Consider the following 15,460-nt stretch of genomic DNA (forward strand, 5'->3'; position numbering starts at 1 on the left):
ATATTTTTTTGCACTGTACGTAGTAAAATTTATTGTAGTATGAAATAAATTCTCAAAATAAATGTTAAACAGTCTGTGAAAACCCAGATAAAGTATTTTTTGTAATTTATTGTTTTCTACATAAAATCATCATCCTACGCTCAGAAAAAATTTTTTGAATCCCAGCTGTCACTGGGGCAGTACTCTTTAAAAAGGTCCTGCAGTGCAAAATATGACTTTCTTAGTATTTTTGTCTTGTTTTTAGTACAAATATCTAAAAATGCTTAAATTAAGATGCATTTTCTTAATAAGAAAAATTACCTAATAAGTGTAGTTTTAAGACAAACATATAAATTTTAAGTGAATTTGTGCATGAAACAAGCAAACAAATCTGTCAATTAAAGATTTTTTTTCTTGTATTTGTCTTAAAAAAAATGTTTAAGAAATAGTTTAAGATATTTTTCTTACCCTATTTTTTTATTAAAATGTGTTTTTTTGTCTAACAACTATAATTATATTTATCAAGAAAATGCATCTTAATGTAAGAATTTTTAGATATTTGTACCTGTGAACAAAACAAAAATACTAAGAAAGTCATTTTTGCAATTTACTATGTACCACTAGGTACAGATATCTACACATTTGGTACCAATACAGTATGTACCTCTGAGGTACTAAAATGAATTCTATATATCCAAAGCTGTTATTTTTGAAAGGGTAACACGCCAGTGACAGCTGGGTTACTTATTTTGACAATTTTTCTAACAGCGTACATAAAGTAATTAACATTTGGCAAAAATCTAACATTGATATTTTTAATATTGACTCGTGAGAAAGGTCATGTCAAAGATTGAAATCAATATGAAATGAGTGAAACCCAATTTGACGCTCCTAATCTCATTATAAGATAAGCCTGGATGTTGCACACAGGGTCTTATTTTATATAAAACCATACAATTATAAACCATACCAAGCCCCTTCTAGTAGTATTTCTCTGCAGGCGACTGTAAGTCCTTTGGGGTGATGGGATAAGGGCCTGATCCAGTCCAGACTTAAACCTGCAACCCAGAGGGAGCGCTACAAAATCTATTAAAAGCAAGCATGTTACAGTACAGTTTGTACAGTAAAACAGAAATCTTGTTGACTTTAAGATAAAGGACTGACTTTAATATATTTTCAAGTAAAAGTGTGTTTACATATGATATAAAAAATAAACAAAAGGAGCCGACGAAGAAGAACCGATGAGAGACTCGGGCCAGTCGCGTTCAGATATATCCCATGCGACTTTACAGGTGCGATAAGCAAACGTGTGCTAAATCCATCATAGTGCAATAAAATCAACGCAAAAGAGATGAAAGAAGAGTAGGAAGAGATCATCTCTGTCTAAAGCTTCTCGATTTTACACTGTGCCTACGCGGTTTTATTTAATTGTGAATTTTACATGACTTGAAATGCTCGGATCTTGACATCATTTGATCAGTCTAAAGTTGGAGACAGTTCTGACAGACAGTAGAGAAGACCTCAGTCCTCCTTTGAAAGACATTGCTGCATTTCTCAAATATTACAAGTCCATAATGTCTAACTGTCTGAAAGACTAAAACTAGCAAGTAGTACGTAGAAACTGATGTAAAAATTCAGTCCCTTGGACATGCATGTGATTCGGTCCATTTTCCAGGGTATGTCTGGGGTCCGGACCAATCAGACGACAGAGATGAAGATGATAGTGTCCTCATCCTCGGTGGATTGTTTGAGGCTCAGCAAGATTGGACGACGGCAGGCAGCCTCTTGGATATCAGAGATTTGCCCTAAAAACAAAACAAAAAAACAAATAAAGCGAAAAAAAAAGGAAAAGATAGATGAGTTAATATGTTTTTGGGCAGCACCATTTCACAAGCAAAAACCTTAAAGCATGCTGTTTGGAAAAGCAATAAAATGGAAAACACTGATGCCATGGTTTATTTACGAAAAAATCACAGGTATGATGACATCACTCAATTATTTTTTTTCATTGCACAGCACTCATAACTAAAAAATATCAAAACATAAAGCAAGAAATTAAAGAGATAGTTCACCAAAAATGAAAATTATGTCATCATTTACTCATCCTAATTTTGATCTAAACCTGTATAAATTTCTTTACTCTAATGAACACAAAAGAAAATATTTTGATAAATCATTGTAACCATTGACTTCCATAGTAGGAAAAACAAATATGATGGATTTCAATAGGTACAGTCAACTGTCTGCTATACCATCATTTATCAAAATATCTTCTTTATCATTTATTACAATACTTCAAGAATATTTGTTTTTCCTACTATGGAAGTCAACGGTGACAGCAGCAGTGTGATTACCATCATTATTCAAAATATCTTATTTTGTGTTCGTCAAAAAAAAAAACCTTACACAGGTTTGATGACAGATTTTTCATTTTTGGGTGAACTATCACTTTAAGGATTTGCAATTGAATAATAATAATTTTTTGGATGTTTTTCTTTTTACTTCATGACAAGATGCACATTAAAACAGGATCTCAGGCGCTAACAAAAAACAAAAGCAAATCATATGTGAGCAGGAACAACACAGACAGGTTGAGGAGAAACAGGGTTACCTGGAAGCATTGCCTTCCTTCAAAACAAGTTCTTACTTTTCTGTGGACAAGACAGAGAAACATGAACAGGTAGACATTTTGGCAACCGTTTCGACAGGGAACCAAAATGCAGTCATGCAGAGTGAGAGAGAAACCACAGATAAACACTTCATTTACAATGACACGAAGAAAAGTGAAGAGCTTGCCGAACCCTGTCGGAAAACAACAGCCGATTTGTCATGACGACGTTTGAATCACAAGGTTAGGGAGGGAAAAACACCAGACAAGTTTCATCTGACCAATGCTTGTGTGTGATTGGTCAGGTAAGCTATTAGGCTTGAGGGGTCACTACCACTTACCACATTACGAGTGAACTTTTCAAATGAGGTTCTGCGATCCAGTATGCCTCCAAACTTTAGGCAACAAACCATAAAATAAAGAGTGATAAAATGGGGCTATAAAAATGCTTTGAATTACAGCAGGGTGTGCGTCTGTAAAATTGTGACGGTTAAAGGTCCAGTGTGGGGATTTAGCGGCATCTAGCAGTGAGATTGCTAATTGCAACCAACCTTAAAGAAATATTCCACTTTTTCCAGCTCCCCTAGAGTTAAACATTTGTTTCTTATCGTTTTGGAATCCATTCAGCTGATCTTCTGGTCTGGCGCTAACAATTTTAGCATAGCTTAGCATAATCCATTGAATCTGATAAGACCATTAGCATCGCACTCAAAAATAACCAAAGTATTTTGATATTTTTGAATGATATTACACAGCAGCTGAAAATAGTCCCCTATTTTCGGCTGCTGCATAATATCATTGCGCCTCCTGCAGCCATGTTACGGCAGCAAAGTCTTTGATTATTACGCCGGAATGAGAGTATAGTTCCTAGCCATATCTGCCTAACAAATCGCAACTTTAAATTTTCTGTGAGTCTTAGTACACGATGTAACTACAGAAGAGTCAAGTTTTAAATAGGAAAAAATATGGAAACTCTTTGGTTATTTTTAGCGTGATGCTAATGTTCTAATCAGATTCAATGGATTGTGCTAAGCTATGCTAAAAGTGGTACCGCCAGACCCAGAGATTGGCTGAATGGATTCCAAAACGGTAAGAATCAAATGTTTAACTCTAGGGGAGCTGGAAAATGAGCATATTTTCAAAAAAGTGGAGTGTCCCTTTAATACGCAAAGAGCTGCCACAGGAAAAAACATGTTGTTGTCTGAGACAATGTAGGGACGAACACTTCCATGTTAGGGGACCCTTGTCGATAAAATGACTCATTCTAAGGTAATAAAAACAATACAGTTCATTATATAAGGTCTTTATAGACCACTAATAATATAGTTATCTATATTATATTTAATTTCTGTCAAGAGATCCTCCTAAAAGTCCCACATTGCACCTTTAAATGTTTGTGTGGGTGCCTTTTTGCATTCTTTGTGTTTTCACAAATTCACTTTAATGCGCCTTTCAGATGGATTTTCTAAAAAATATCTTTATTGTAGTGTGTATTGCAGTTGTCCATCAATGTAAACGGTCTGCAAAATTGTTCATCTGAAAGAACAGTTTTTCTTTCAGAGAAGAAAGAATGAATCGAATCTAACCAGTCCTCGCTCATTCAAATCTTAAATCTGTTACTTATCTACAGCACAGTGGAACGTATTCGCAAGATCCCTGCCAATGGCTGTTCACCACAATCAAGATTTTGTTTACACACTGTAATGATTTATTAGTCAGTCACAGACTGGGCCTGCTGGCCAATCAGAGCAGAGTAGGCTTTTGGAAAGCAGGGATTAGAGATTCTGAATCTTTCAACTGCTTCGGATAAATTGTTTCAGAATCTTTGAGAAATGGGGTGATGTTGTTAGAAATTGATTCGTGATATTTATAATCTGCAACTATAAAAACAACAAAAGTGCACACTGCATTTATTCCTATTGCATTTATAAATGTACATTAACCAGTCAGGACATGCAGGTTGGGTTCTAGATTAGTAACTTACACAATATAATTGTGCTTTGTGCATGTTTTGATGTGATGTTAAATAGGTTGTACCTTTTTTTTAGCCTGCAGAAGCTCCTGGTAGGCACTGGATCTAATAAAACGACTGTAAGAATCACTCTTCATCAGCTTATAGATGTGCTCCTGCGAAATGTGCATTTACATATTCAGAAACATGGCAACATCAATCAAACAACTTGTTTTCATCAATTTTCAGTAATGCACGCTTACCTGTGCATCCTCAAAAGCATACCGTCCCGGGTCTTTGACATTCTGCGTGGTTTTATCGTAACTCTTCGAGTCAACGTTGATTGCGCTGGGAGCTCCAGGAGCCAAAAACTCCTCCCATATCTCCTGCACCCGCGTTGGCACCTCACGAATCGGCCTTCTCTTTAACTCCTGCACTGCCAGCCAGAACCTGAGGAAGTTTGGGATGAAGAGAAAGGAGGAAGATGATCTGTCTAAAGGAAAGTCGGGGCATGTTGCAGTACTTCTCAACACCAGCAGGGGGGGACAGTGCAGTGGATGTACCTGAGGTTTTCTGAGCTGAATTCGGACTCCAGGAATTTGAGGAACTGCTCCCGACCAACGGGATCTTTCAAGACCTCATCAATACCGAAGCCCCAGCGTCTAACTCTGGTCTGACCCGGTTCCTTACTGTCAAACACAAACACACAGATGAGTTACTCTCATTTACATACTTACTCAAACACAACATATATATATAATTTAATGGGAAAGAGTGGATTGATGTAGGGTTTGAAAATGTCATCATACTGTATGTTAAATATATATATATGTTTCTACAGTTTGGTTGAGTATTGTGCACCACAAAGATCAAGGGAAGACACATTCTCATATGGCAAAAAAATATTTTCAATATCATTTTTTAATATATTTTTAAATATACAGAAAATAAAAAATAAATATATTTTAAAGCATTTATATTCACATCGCATTGGAAGAAAAATTTATATATAAATACACACATACATTTATACATTTAAGAAAAATGTTATGAATGTGTATATTTTTTATCTATATATAATCAAGGTTCTTACACACTTTTCATTCCATGCTTTTCGAGACTCAAATTTCCAGACTTCCCTACAGATTTTTCCGACCATATTTAACTTGTTCTAAAAATTTGTTGATAACAAGTATGTTACATTCTAAACATTTAGTTGGTATTTTAACACAAATTCATATATATATGAATTTGTGTTAATATAATAAAGTCTTATGGTTTTGAAAGTCATGGGGGTGAATAAATGAAAAATTTTCATTTTGGGTGTACTATTCCTTTAAGAACTCCACCCTTGACTTATTTTTATCCTCAAAAATTTTAAGTCTTTGGCTAACCAGGCTTTATATTTAGGATTGGCAAGCCCTCGGAATACTTGCATTTCCAATTTTCCCATTTTGAGTGAAGTCCACACTCAAATGTAAAAATCAAGGACAAGGCTCCAGGTGTTTTTCAGTCAAGCAGTTTGAGGTAGGGGGCACTGTGATGGCAACTGCCGCCAAACAACGTATCAACCAATCACTGCAGACCTCCAGCAGATCAAGTGTAAAAACAATATTTTGGCAGCGCTGGCAGACTGATCCAAACGCCATGAAAAAACGGTGGTATATATAATTTTTATATACATTTAGAAATTCTTAATTTTATATTTAGAAAACGAAATAGGGACAATAGTCTGGAAATGTGCATATTTTTACATACTATGACTTATTTTTTCCATACTTTTCCAGACCTTGAAATTAATCAAGTCAAATTCCATACTTTTACAAACCAAATATATAGTATACGATTAATCACGATTAATCTTTTGACAGCCCTAATTAAAATTAAATATATTTTCAACTGCAAAAATTTACTTAAAATTGTATATTTATACATACTTTTTAAACATTTTATACAAACTTTTATATTTTGGCAGGATTTTTTTTTTTAGCCATACTGTATGGGTTGCACAATGTATATTTTGAAATGTATATGTTGCCCCTGAAATACATTTAAAAATATATGTTTATATATGAAAACTATATTAAATTAAGCTTTACTTTCTATAAAATGTATTTATCATATATTTAAAACATATTTTTTGCGAGATAATTTTGCTGTATGAGTACTTGTAAGTCATTTTGGATAAAAGTGTCTGTCAAATATATACAATTCTTATTATAAAACAACAAACATTTACTGTATGAGATGTACAAATTTAGTGTAAGAAACCTGTTTGTGCATGTGTATGTGTGTACTTGTACAGCTATCTTTGTGAGAACCAATTTTTGGTAATATTTTTGATGACAAAGAGAGTAAAGTGAGTACATTTTGGCCGGTCCTTACTTTCTGGCACCGCTTTAAAAAGTGATGTTTGAGGGTTAAGACTTCGGTTTAGGCTTAGGCTTAGGCACATAGTTGTAATATCGGGGTTAGGGTAAGGATTGCATTAAGTCTATGGTTTGTGCTAATGTGTGTGTGTGTTTCAACAAACCTGGCCTCCATCTCCCAGAGTGTTGTGTCATCTGATATCCATGGGTTGGAGGGGTCAGGGGTGCACAAGAAGGGGTCATAGTCTGAGTACTGCTCAGTATAGCTCAACAAACTGCAAGATCATCACAAAAGTTTAGATAAATGAGTTGAGAGAAGAGAAGGCACTTAAAGCTGGGATCTGTAAGTACATCACATACAAACCTCACTGTAAGGTTAGACGAACAGTTCTCAATTACATTTTATCAATATTTAATCACTTTCATTTCAAACCTGTACGCTGCTCTTAAAACAAAAAAGTTGTGTAGCGATACATCAAAAAATGGAACTTTTGTGTTTTACAGAATAAAAACAACATGCAGACTTGGACCAACAAAGGACCAACTAATGTCTAATTTTTTTTGCATGCATACATTGATTTACCCCATCACTGTTTTACCAATTTTTTATGCTAAGAGATGTTGGAAGCATATAGTCATTGATCTCACAGTGGTAGTAAATTTATGGACGAGGAACAGAAACATGTTTGTCAGCATATCTACACAGACTATTAAAGAGATCAATAAAAAAATGTTTAAGCACTGTACAGTAGAATAATAAAGACCTTTGGGTCGATCACACAGCATAGACTCACTTACCTCTCTGCAACTTTGGACATTTTCAATCGATGTTTATCTAACTGTGATTGCCAAAACTTGATCTGGAAAGACAGCAATGATAAAAGTCAACATATGTCTGTATATATATATATATATATATATATATATATATATATACATACACAACTGTACACTTCTAAATTTAAAATCATTTTACATGACATTCAAATACACACACAAAAAAAACTATTTGCATGTGTGACACGTATGCGCACAACCAATCAGCCATCACCTGTTCCTGAAGCTCTTCTTCGGTTGGCTGCTTGGCCTCGGGGGCCGGTACGTGCGTCGGGCTGTGGCTGCGAATGTCATTTTGAAGGCCGTATACAGACTGTGAACCATATTTACATAAACTTAAAATTGAATCGGTTAATACAGAAAAGACATTACAGAGATTGGCTTGATTTCATGAGGCTCCCTGATTGGTGCAGACCTGACTGATTCATTATGCTGATTGGCGGATTCACTGGTGTAATAACTGTAATGAATGCTTCATGTTTTAGGAAATTAGTAGATGAAATAATGTGATTAAATGCTGCATGTGTAATAAGTTATGGTGGCGTAAGATGAGATAAAGCACCTTTCTTGTTTTGTGAGGGTTCTTCATCCTGGATGATTTCTTTATGTCCACTTCTGTCGTATTCACACATCCTGGCTGGGACACATACACACATCGTCAATATCACAGTACACGGTTTCCAGGCAACAATGATGCTTTGACTTTAAACCTGACTGGGATACCCCCCGTGTTTTGGGAAAGGGGGATGATATTTTAAAAGGCGTCAATCAATGGGTTCCCACTGGTCGAGCTCTATTTGATTTTGCACAGGGCTCGATGTTTCCTCACTACTGTATGGTATGAACTTGATTCAAAGGAGAAAGACCAAACCCCATCTCCAACCTGCATTGGCTAAATATGGGCAAGAACTGCGGTATCTCTCTGCGGCATGTCAGCTTAAAAGATTAGTCAAGTTAGCATGAAATTGCTAATGAGAAGAATCAAGGCCAGAGAAATTGAGGGAAAAATTGCTACTTCCTTCAAAACAAACAGCTCATGAACACAAGGGCATGCACTTTCACATAAAGCATAAAAGCTATACACACCAGGTGATTCACACACACATAAAGACCCTGAAGCACGCATGGTCTGGCACAAAGATATTAATAAAACCCACGACTCAATAACTCTTAAATGAAACATTATTATAGTTTTTGCAAAGACACACAGTATCATAGTTTAAGTTAAGTGTGTTTTACTGTAGTAAGACCTCATTATCATGGTATACTGTAACCCATGCTCCCTTAATCACTTACTTATGTATGAATTTAACAAATCTACAACATTTTGGATTTTTAAAGCAGTGTATAGCATACACTATAAAAAAATGTTGCTCTTATACTTATTAGGTAACGTAATCCAAAAAAAAATAAACCATGGTTAAACCATGCATTTTGGTTTTATGTGCAACTAAGTAACCACGATTGAACCATGGTTTAAAGCAACACTATGTAGTTTCCATGTAAAAATGACTTACAGCTCCCCCATGTGGTTGAAAAACGCAACAGTGCCTGGTATCAGACACTCTTCTGCAGGCAGGGGGAGGGGCGGGGCTGTGTGCTCTACCCTCCACTGCCACTTTCAGAGTGTGCTTGTAGCAGCTAGGAGGCTGCTCAGGTTGCAGCAAAAGTACAATTTGTCCAGTTAAAAGTTGTTCTATCACTGAAATAATTTTAGAGACATTATTTAAAGGTAAAAAAACTACATAGTGTTGCTTTAAGTACAACAACCATAGTTTATGTGTTGTAAAACACATATACTGATAAAGTGTAAAGCTTGCATAGGATAAAACTGTTTGCCATATAAATGCATTGTCATGTAAATGCATTAAAACAGAACATACCGGTTACACAAAAAAATAATTTGTAAATATCAGCTAGATTACAGTATCTCTTTAACTCATTCCCCACCAGCAATTTTTTGAAAAGTCCGCCAGCATTTTGTGTAATTTTCACAAAAGTTTCCTTCCAGGAAAATTTTCTTCTAAAAATATATAAACATACAAATATATCAAATGAAAGAACATATCCTCTGCTTTCAAACAAACAATAAACAAATAAAAAAACTTTTAATCCTATCTATATTTTTTCTCTGCTTATAAAGTCTTAAATATGGCTATTTTTCTTTAAAAATACAAATTTTTGCAAAAAGCTGAATAAAATGCATTTTTGTAAAAGAATTTTGTTAGAGATCAGATCCAGAACGATTATCAAAACATACACAGAGTTTAAAATTAGTAAATAACGTTTTGGCTTTAGTCCATCTAGTGGATTATCAAGGCATTGCAGATTAACATTAAAATTATGGCTGTCAAAAGATTAATCGCGATTAATCGCATACAAAATAAAAGTTTGTTTTTGAATAATATATGTGTGTGCACTGTGTGTAATTATTTTGCATATAAAAATACAAACACATGCATGTATGTACTTAAGAAACATTTACATTATATATATATATATATATATATATATATATATATTATATATAAATACAAAAAAATGACATATAAACAATTTTTTTCTTAAATTCATACATGTATGTGTATATTTATATATACATAATAATTGCACACAATAAACACAAAAATATATTATGCAAACACAAACTTTTATTTTGTATGCGATTAATCGCGATTCAACTTTTGACAGCCCTAATAAAAATTCATCAGGAACACGTTTTTATGCAAATATGTCTCTTAATTGACAAGATAACTCGTCAGTGGGGGAAAGAGTTAAAGACACGCCCGCTTTTTGGGAATTTAGCTTATTCACAGTATCCCCCAGAGTTTGATAAGTCCATACATACCTTTCTCATCTTCGTGCGTGCTGTAACTCTGTCTGACACAGCCCCCGCTAGCTTAGCTTAGCACAAAGACTAGAAGTCAATGGCTCCAGCTAGCAAACTGCTCCCAATAAGTGATAAAATAACACATTTTTTTTTGTATACACAAATTTGTGATTTGTATAGTCACATCGTGTACAAATAACATGGCCATATGAGACAAAGCCATCTTTTAACAGTATTCATACTTGGAACTATATTCTCAGAAGGCGAAGCACTGCCAATGGGCGGAGTGATTTGCACAACTCTGACCGAACTCTCTACTCCTCACCAGGGGGCATCTCGGGTGCTGCGAGCAAATCACTCCGCCCAGTAGCAATGCTTCGCCTTCTGAGAATATAGTTCCCAGTATGTATACTGTTAAAAGATGGCTGTGTCTTATATAACCTTGTTATTTGTACACGGTGTGACTACACAAATCACAACACATAAATAGGAAAATGTTGGCGTTATTTTGTCACTTATTGGGACCAGTTTGCTAGCTGGAGCCATTCATTTCCAGTCTTTGTGCTAAGCTAAGCTAGCGGGGGGCTGCGTCAGACAGAGTTACAGCACACACGGAGATGAGAAAGGTATGGATGGACTTATCTAACTCTGGGGAATACTGTGAATAAGCTTAATTCCCAAAATGTGGGCGTGTTCCTTTAAGATAACTGCAAGTTTCTGCTTTGTCCCATGTGCTCTGATGAAATAATGCAATATATAATAACAATGTATTTTGTTGTTTTACGGCTAGCCAGCAGCTTTAAAAGGTGATACTGTGAACTCAGAGAGGCTTTAAAGTTATGTCGTTCCTCTGTGAACATCACTTCAAATAAACCAGAACAACAAAGAATAATGCTGAAGAAGACAAAAGAATGGTCGTATTGTTTTTAAACAGACCCCATGTACACAAATACACATAAAAATAAGTCACTCACCACTGGTCTGTGCACATCCCAGAAAGCTCTTTCCTGACTGTCCAGTATTTTCCTTTCAATTTTGTCTCTTTTCTTATCAACTCTGTACACAAAAGCAAAGCAATTAAAACCTCAAAAACATGTAAATAATGTTATAATGTTTCCTAGTCTTTTGGCACAGAGAAACACAACAGCCAAATTCACTACAATACAAAGGTCTAATTTTACTGTACAATTTATTTAGTGTGAGAAAACCACATCAAATGACTCAGAACATCGACTGAACACCATTAAATTACATCAGGTAATACTAAAAGCCATTTGCTATGTAAAGAGTCAACATCCTGGATTATAAGTGATGAGAAATTCAGCCAAGCAGAATCCAGAAAGCCTACCACTGCTTACAACGTGAAATATACTCACTTGGCCTGAGCCTCTGCTTGCATAAATATAAACTCCCATTTCCTGGCAAAGGCCCGCTGTAACCGTGCTAAACTCTCCTGGATGGAGAAAAATGAAATCGAACTTAAGCCATTTATATGCAGTCTAAAATACAAACATCATTGTCTGTTGGATCTAGCTAAACAGGACCAACTTAGAGTAGACATAATTTTGTCTTTGTCATTACCTCAATATCTTACCCAGCAAGCAAGACATGAAATTATGACTATCCATCCACCTTATGTTCGAAAGTAAGATGTGACGTATTTCCCTTTTTTGTGCGAGATGTCCGTTTCAATAGCCAGCCGGTAGAAAACAATGTCATGGGAGCATTAAACATATTTTAAACAGTTATGGTAAATATTTACTACATCTGCCATGTATGAACCAGTGTGAGGATGAAATTAAGAAGTGGCTTGATATATCAAATGAAGATATATTCAATAATTTTGTGTTGTTGCTAGGGGGTGATGGGTCTTTAATGCGCAAATATAAAAGCACAGATACAAGTCACTCTAGTATTTGTACGTTCAATATACCAAGACAAATTCGTGTTATAAACCTTTTCAGGCAATGGTTTAAAATGTCAAAACTCTCCCTCTGGTGTGAGTTTTTTTTTTAATGGCTATTTTTAATTGACTTGTTTGAGTTTTTAATGGCGACACATCAAACTTCACACGGTCGACAGTCAGCAGCATCTTTCTCATTTAACACATTGTAAGTTATGTGAACAAACAATAATAAATATATTAAACTATTACATGTATTCAGTATTGTTTTCGTTTTATGAAAATATTAATATGCAGTAGATAAGACATACGTTTATGAAATTATTTGGCAACCCCTAACTGCACAAATTATGCCGGCCCTCCTGGATTTCATAATAAACATTAAAAGCCGGTCAAAACGGCACACTACACTGTAAAAAAAATCCGTAGAAATTGCAGCTGGGTTGCCGGTAATTTACCGTAGATTTAAATTTATGTTATTTACTGGCAACATTTTGTTCAAAGTTGAATGGACATTAAACATTTACAAGTCTTTGTCTTTACAGAGTAAAACTAAAAAACAGCATCAAGCAAAACGTTCTGGGAAACAAAATCTGAAGCAAAAAACAGAAAAAGGTTGATGATGATTTCTGGTTCCCAGAATGCTTTGCATGAGGCTGTTATTGTATAGTTTTATTCTGTAAAGATAAAGACTTGTTAATATTTAAAATTTATTTAACTTTGAACAAACTCTTGCCAGTAAACAACATAAATTTAAATCTACGGTAAATTACCGGCAACCCAGCTGCAATAACATTGTAATTTCTACGGATTTTTTTTACAGTGTAGTGTCCCTCCGAATACGACTACCATTAGCTGTAGTGGCTTACCTGAATTCTTTAACCAAAGGAGCTCAAAGATGGCAGCACACATTTACGTCAATATAGTCCAGCTAGGAGTAACACACTTCTACCCTAAATAACCTTGATTGGTTGCATGTCGTTTTTGCCCTAATAATAACTTGGAGATGTACTATAATTGTACACTGTAAAAAATTTCCCTGTAAAATAACAGTAAAGAGCTGGCAGCAGAGACGCCAGCAGTATACTGTTATTTTTACGGTATTTATACGTAAAATGACTTTACGGTAGTAGTCTGTAAACCATAAAAACTGTATTGTTCTGTATTTATATAATTAACAGTAAAGAGCTGGCAGCAGAGACGCCAGCAGTATACCGTTATTTTTACAGTATTCATATGTAAAATTAATTTACGGTAGTAGTCTGTAAACCAGAAATACAGAATACTTCTGTAGTCACACTGTTAAATAATTTCACAGTCTAATACAGTAAAAAATAAATGCATTTTTCTGTGATTTATTTAGAAACTAAAATAATATTGTTTAGGTTTAAAGTAACAACCTAAACAATATTATTGTAATTTCCAAATAATCACAGAAATATGCAGCATTTTTGAAATAACATAAATTTAGTCTCTAAAAATTCTTCATTGATATTTAAAATATCAGTCTCCCATGAACTTGCCCAATGAATTCCCAGGGCTAAAGACAACTGCTTAAGATATGCATTATTGTGAATATTATGCAAAATAAGCAACAAAAACTTTCAAATCAAACACCTTTATTTCAAAGAGAAATGTCAATGTCAACATGAATACAAAAAAGGAAAGAAAATAAATCCTGTTGGACAATGTTGAAAAAGCTTTCTAGTAGTAAACAGAAACAGTAGTTTCTTGCTTTAGACTATGGCAATAAACGTACGTTCTTAAATTGCTCGTCAGAGACTGCCCCTATGTGAAGGGCATAACCTATAGTTTACTTTTTGAAAACATACCTAAGGCCATTTTGAAACTATTATAGTACAGTAGAACATTTTGTCAGGATGTATCAATAATAAGCATAAAAAACATTTAGGATGAAACCGTATAGGCACATGTGCCACTGCAAGCTAGACTTGCAGGTTACCTCTTAAAATTGTCCTGTGAGGTAGGTTTGTGTTTTTACATCTTAGTTCTTGTGGATCCAGAAGAGACGATCATCACTTTAGTAGCCGCTGTTCCTCTCTGCAGCATTATTCCAGTGCTGCCACTGTCAAAGAACAAAAAACAACCATACTCATAAATAAACTAAACAATCACGGATGTAAAGTATAAACTCCAAGCTAATGCTTATAAAGTTAAAAATACCAGTATAATTGTGGCAATGCCAGACTGTCAAAAAATGAGAGAAAGATTATATACTCACCGATCTATATGAAGTTCCAATAAAAAGTCAAGGAGATTCTTCAGTAGCATGGCCACGTGTGTATTTAACTGCAGAAGACGACTTCTGGACGATCACACCTTTCTTCTTAGAGACAATCTTGTCTGATGATTTTGGCATTTGTTCCTCTCTCTTGATTTATATCAATGAAGTGCCTAAATCAAAAGCAATTCATTGTTTTTTTGTCTTTCGTCATTGCACAAATTGAGTGGATTTAAAGGAATAGTCTACCCTTTTGCCATATTAAATTATGTTATTACCTCAACCTAGACAAATTAATACATACCTATCTTTTTTCAATGCGTGCACTGTACAACATGTTGTGAATGTGTTAGCATTTAGCCTAGCCCCATTCATTCCTATGGTACCAAACAGGGAAGCCACCAAACACTTCCGTGTTTTCCTTATTTAAAGACTGTTACATGAGGAGTTATACCAGTAAGTATGGTGCCACAAAATAAAACTTTTTTTTGGTACCATAGGAATGAATGGGGCTAGGCTAAATGCTAACACATTCATAACGTGCTGTACAGTGCACGCATTAAAAAAAAAATAGGTATGTATTAATTCGTCTAGGTTGAGGTAATAACATAGTTTAATATGGCAAAAGGGTAGACTATTCCTTTAATGACATCAAATGGAATTATAATAAAGTCTATACCCTGTGTGTGTGTGTGTGTGTGTGTGTGTGTGTGTGTGTGTGTGTGTGTGTGTGTGTGTGTA

At 34.9% G+C, this 15,460-nt stretch overlaps 1 protein-coding gene across 2 annotated transcripts in view; it reads right to left on the reverse strand.

The window, feature by feature from the left end:
* Window positions 1–1,116: 1,116 nt before the first annotated feature.
* rgs7a (regulator of G protein signaling 7a) overlaps window positions 1,117–15,460 on the reverse strand; it is an 89,098-nt gene continuing 74,754 nt past the window's right edge. Inside the window, exons 8-18 of one of the 2 annotated variants that reach the window (XM_065297355.2) lie at window positions 11,951–12,027; window positions 11,549–11,630; window positions 8,307–8,381; window positions 7,959–8,057; window positions 7,706–7,767; window positions 7,072–7,182; window positions 5,102–5,227; window positions 4,802–4,988; window positions 4,625–4,714; window positions 2,929–2,982; window positions 1,117–1,784 (exon numbers count right to left, since the gene is read on the reverse strand). In XM_065297355.2, coding sequence (XP_065153427.1) covers window positions 1,734–1,784; window positions 2,929–2,982; window positions 4,625–4,714; window positions 4,802–4,988; window positions 5,102–5,227; window positions 7,072–7,182; window positions 7,706–7,767; window positions 7,959–8,057; window positions 8,307–8,381; window positions 11,549–11,630; window positions 11,951–12,027 — 1,014 coding nt within the window. In that variant the 3' untranslated portion in view covers window positions 1,117–1,733. Of the gene's footprint in view, window positions 1,785–2,590; window positions 2,631–2,928; window positions 2,983–4,624; window positions 4,715–4,801; window positions 4,989–5,101; window positions 5,228–7,071; window positions 7,183–7,705; window positions 7,768–7,958; window positions 8,058–8,306; window positions 8,382–11,548; window positions 11,631–11,950; window positions 12,028–15,460 lie in introns of both variants that reach the window. The other variant, XM_065297356.2, reaches the window with a different exon arrangement.

The sequence above is a fragment of the Paramisgurnus dabryanus genome, chromosome 17 (genome assembly GCF_030506205.2).
Source record: "Paramisgurnus dabryanus chromosome 17, PD_genome_1.1, whole genome shotgun sequence".
In the NCBI taxonomy this organism is placed as follows: Eukaryota; Metazoa; Chordata; class Actinopteri; order Cypriniformes; family Cobitidae; genus Paramisgurnus; species Paramisgurnus dabryanus.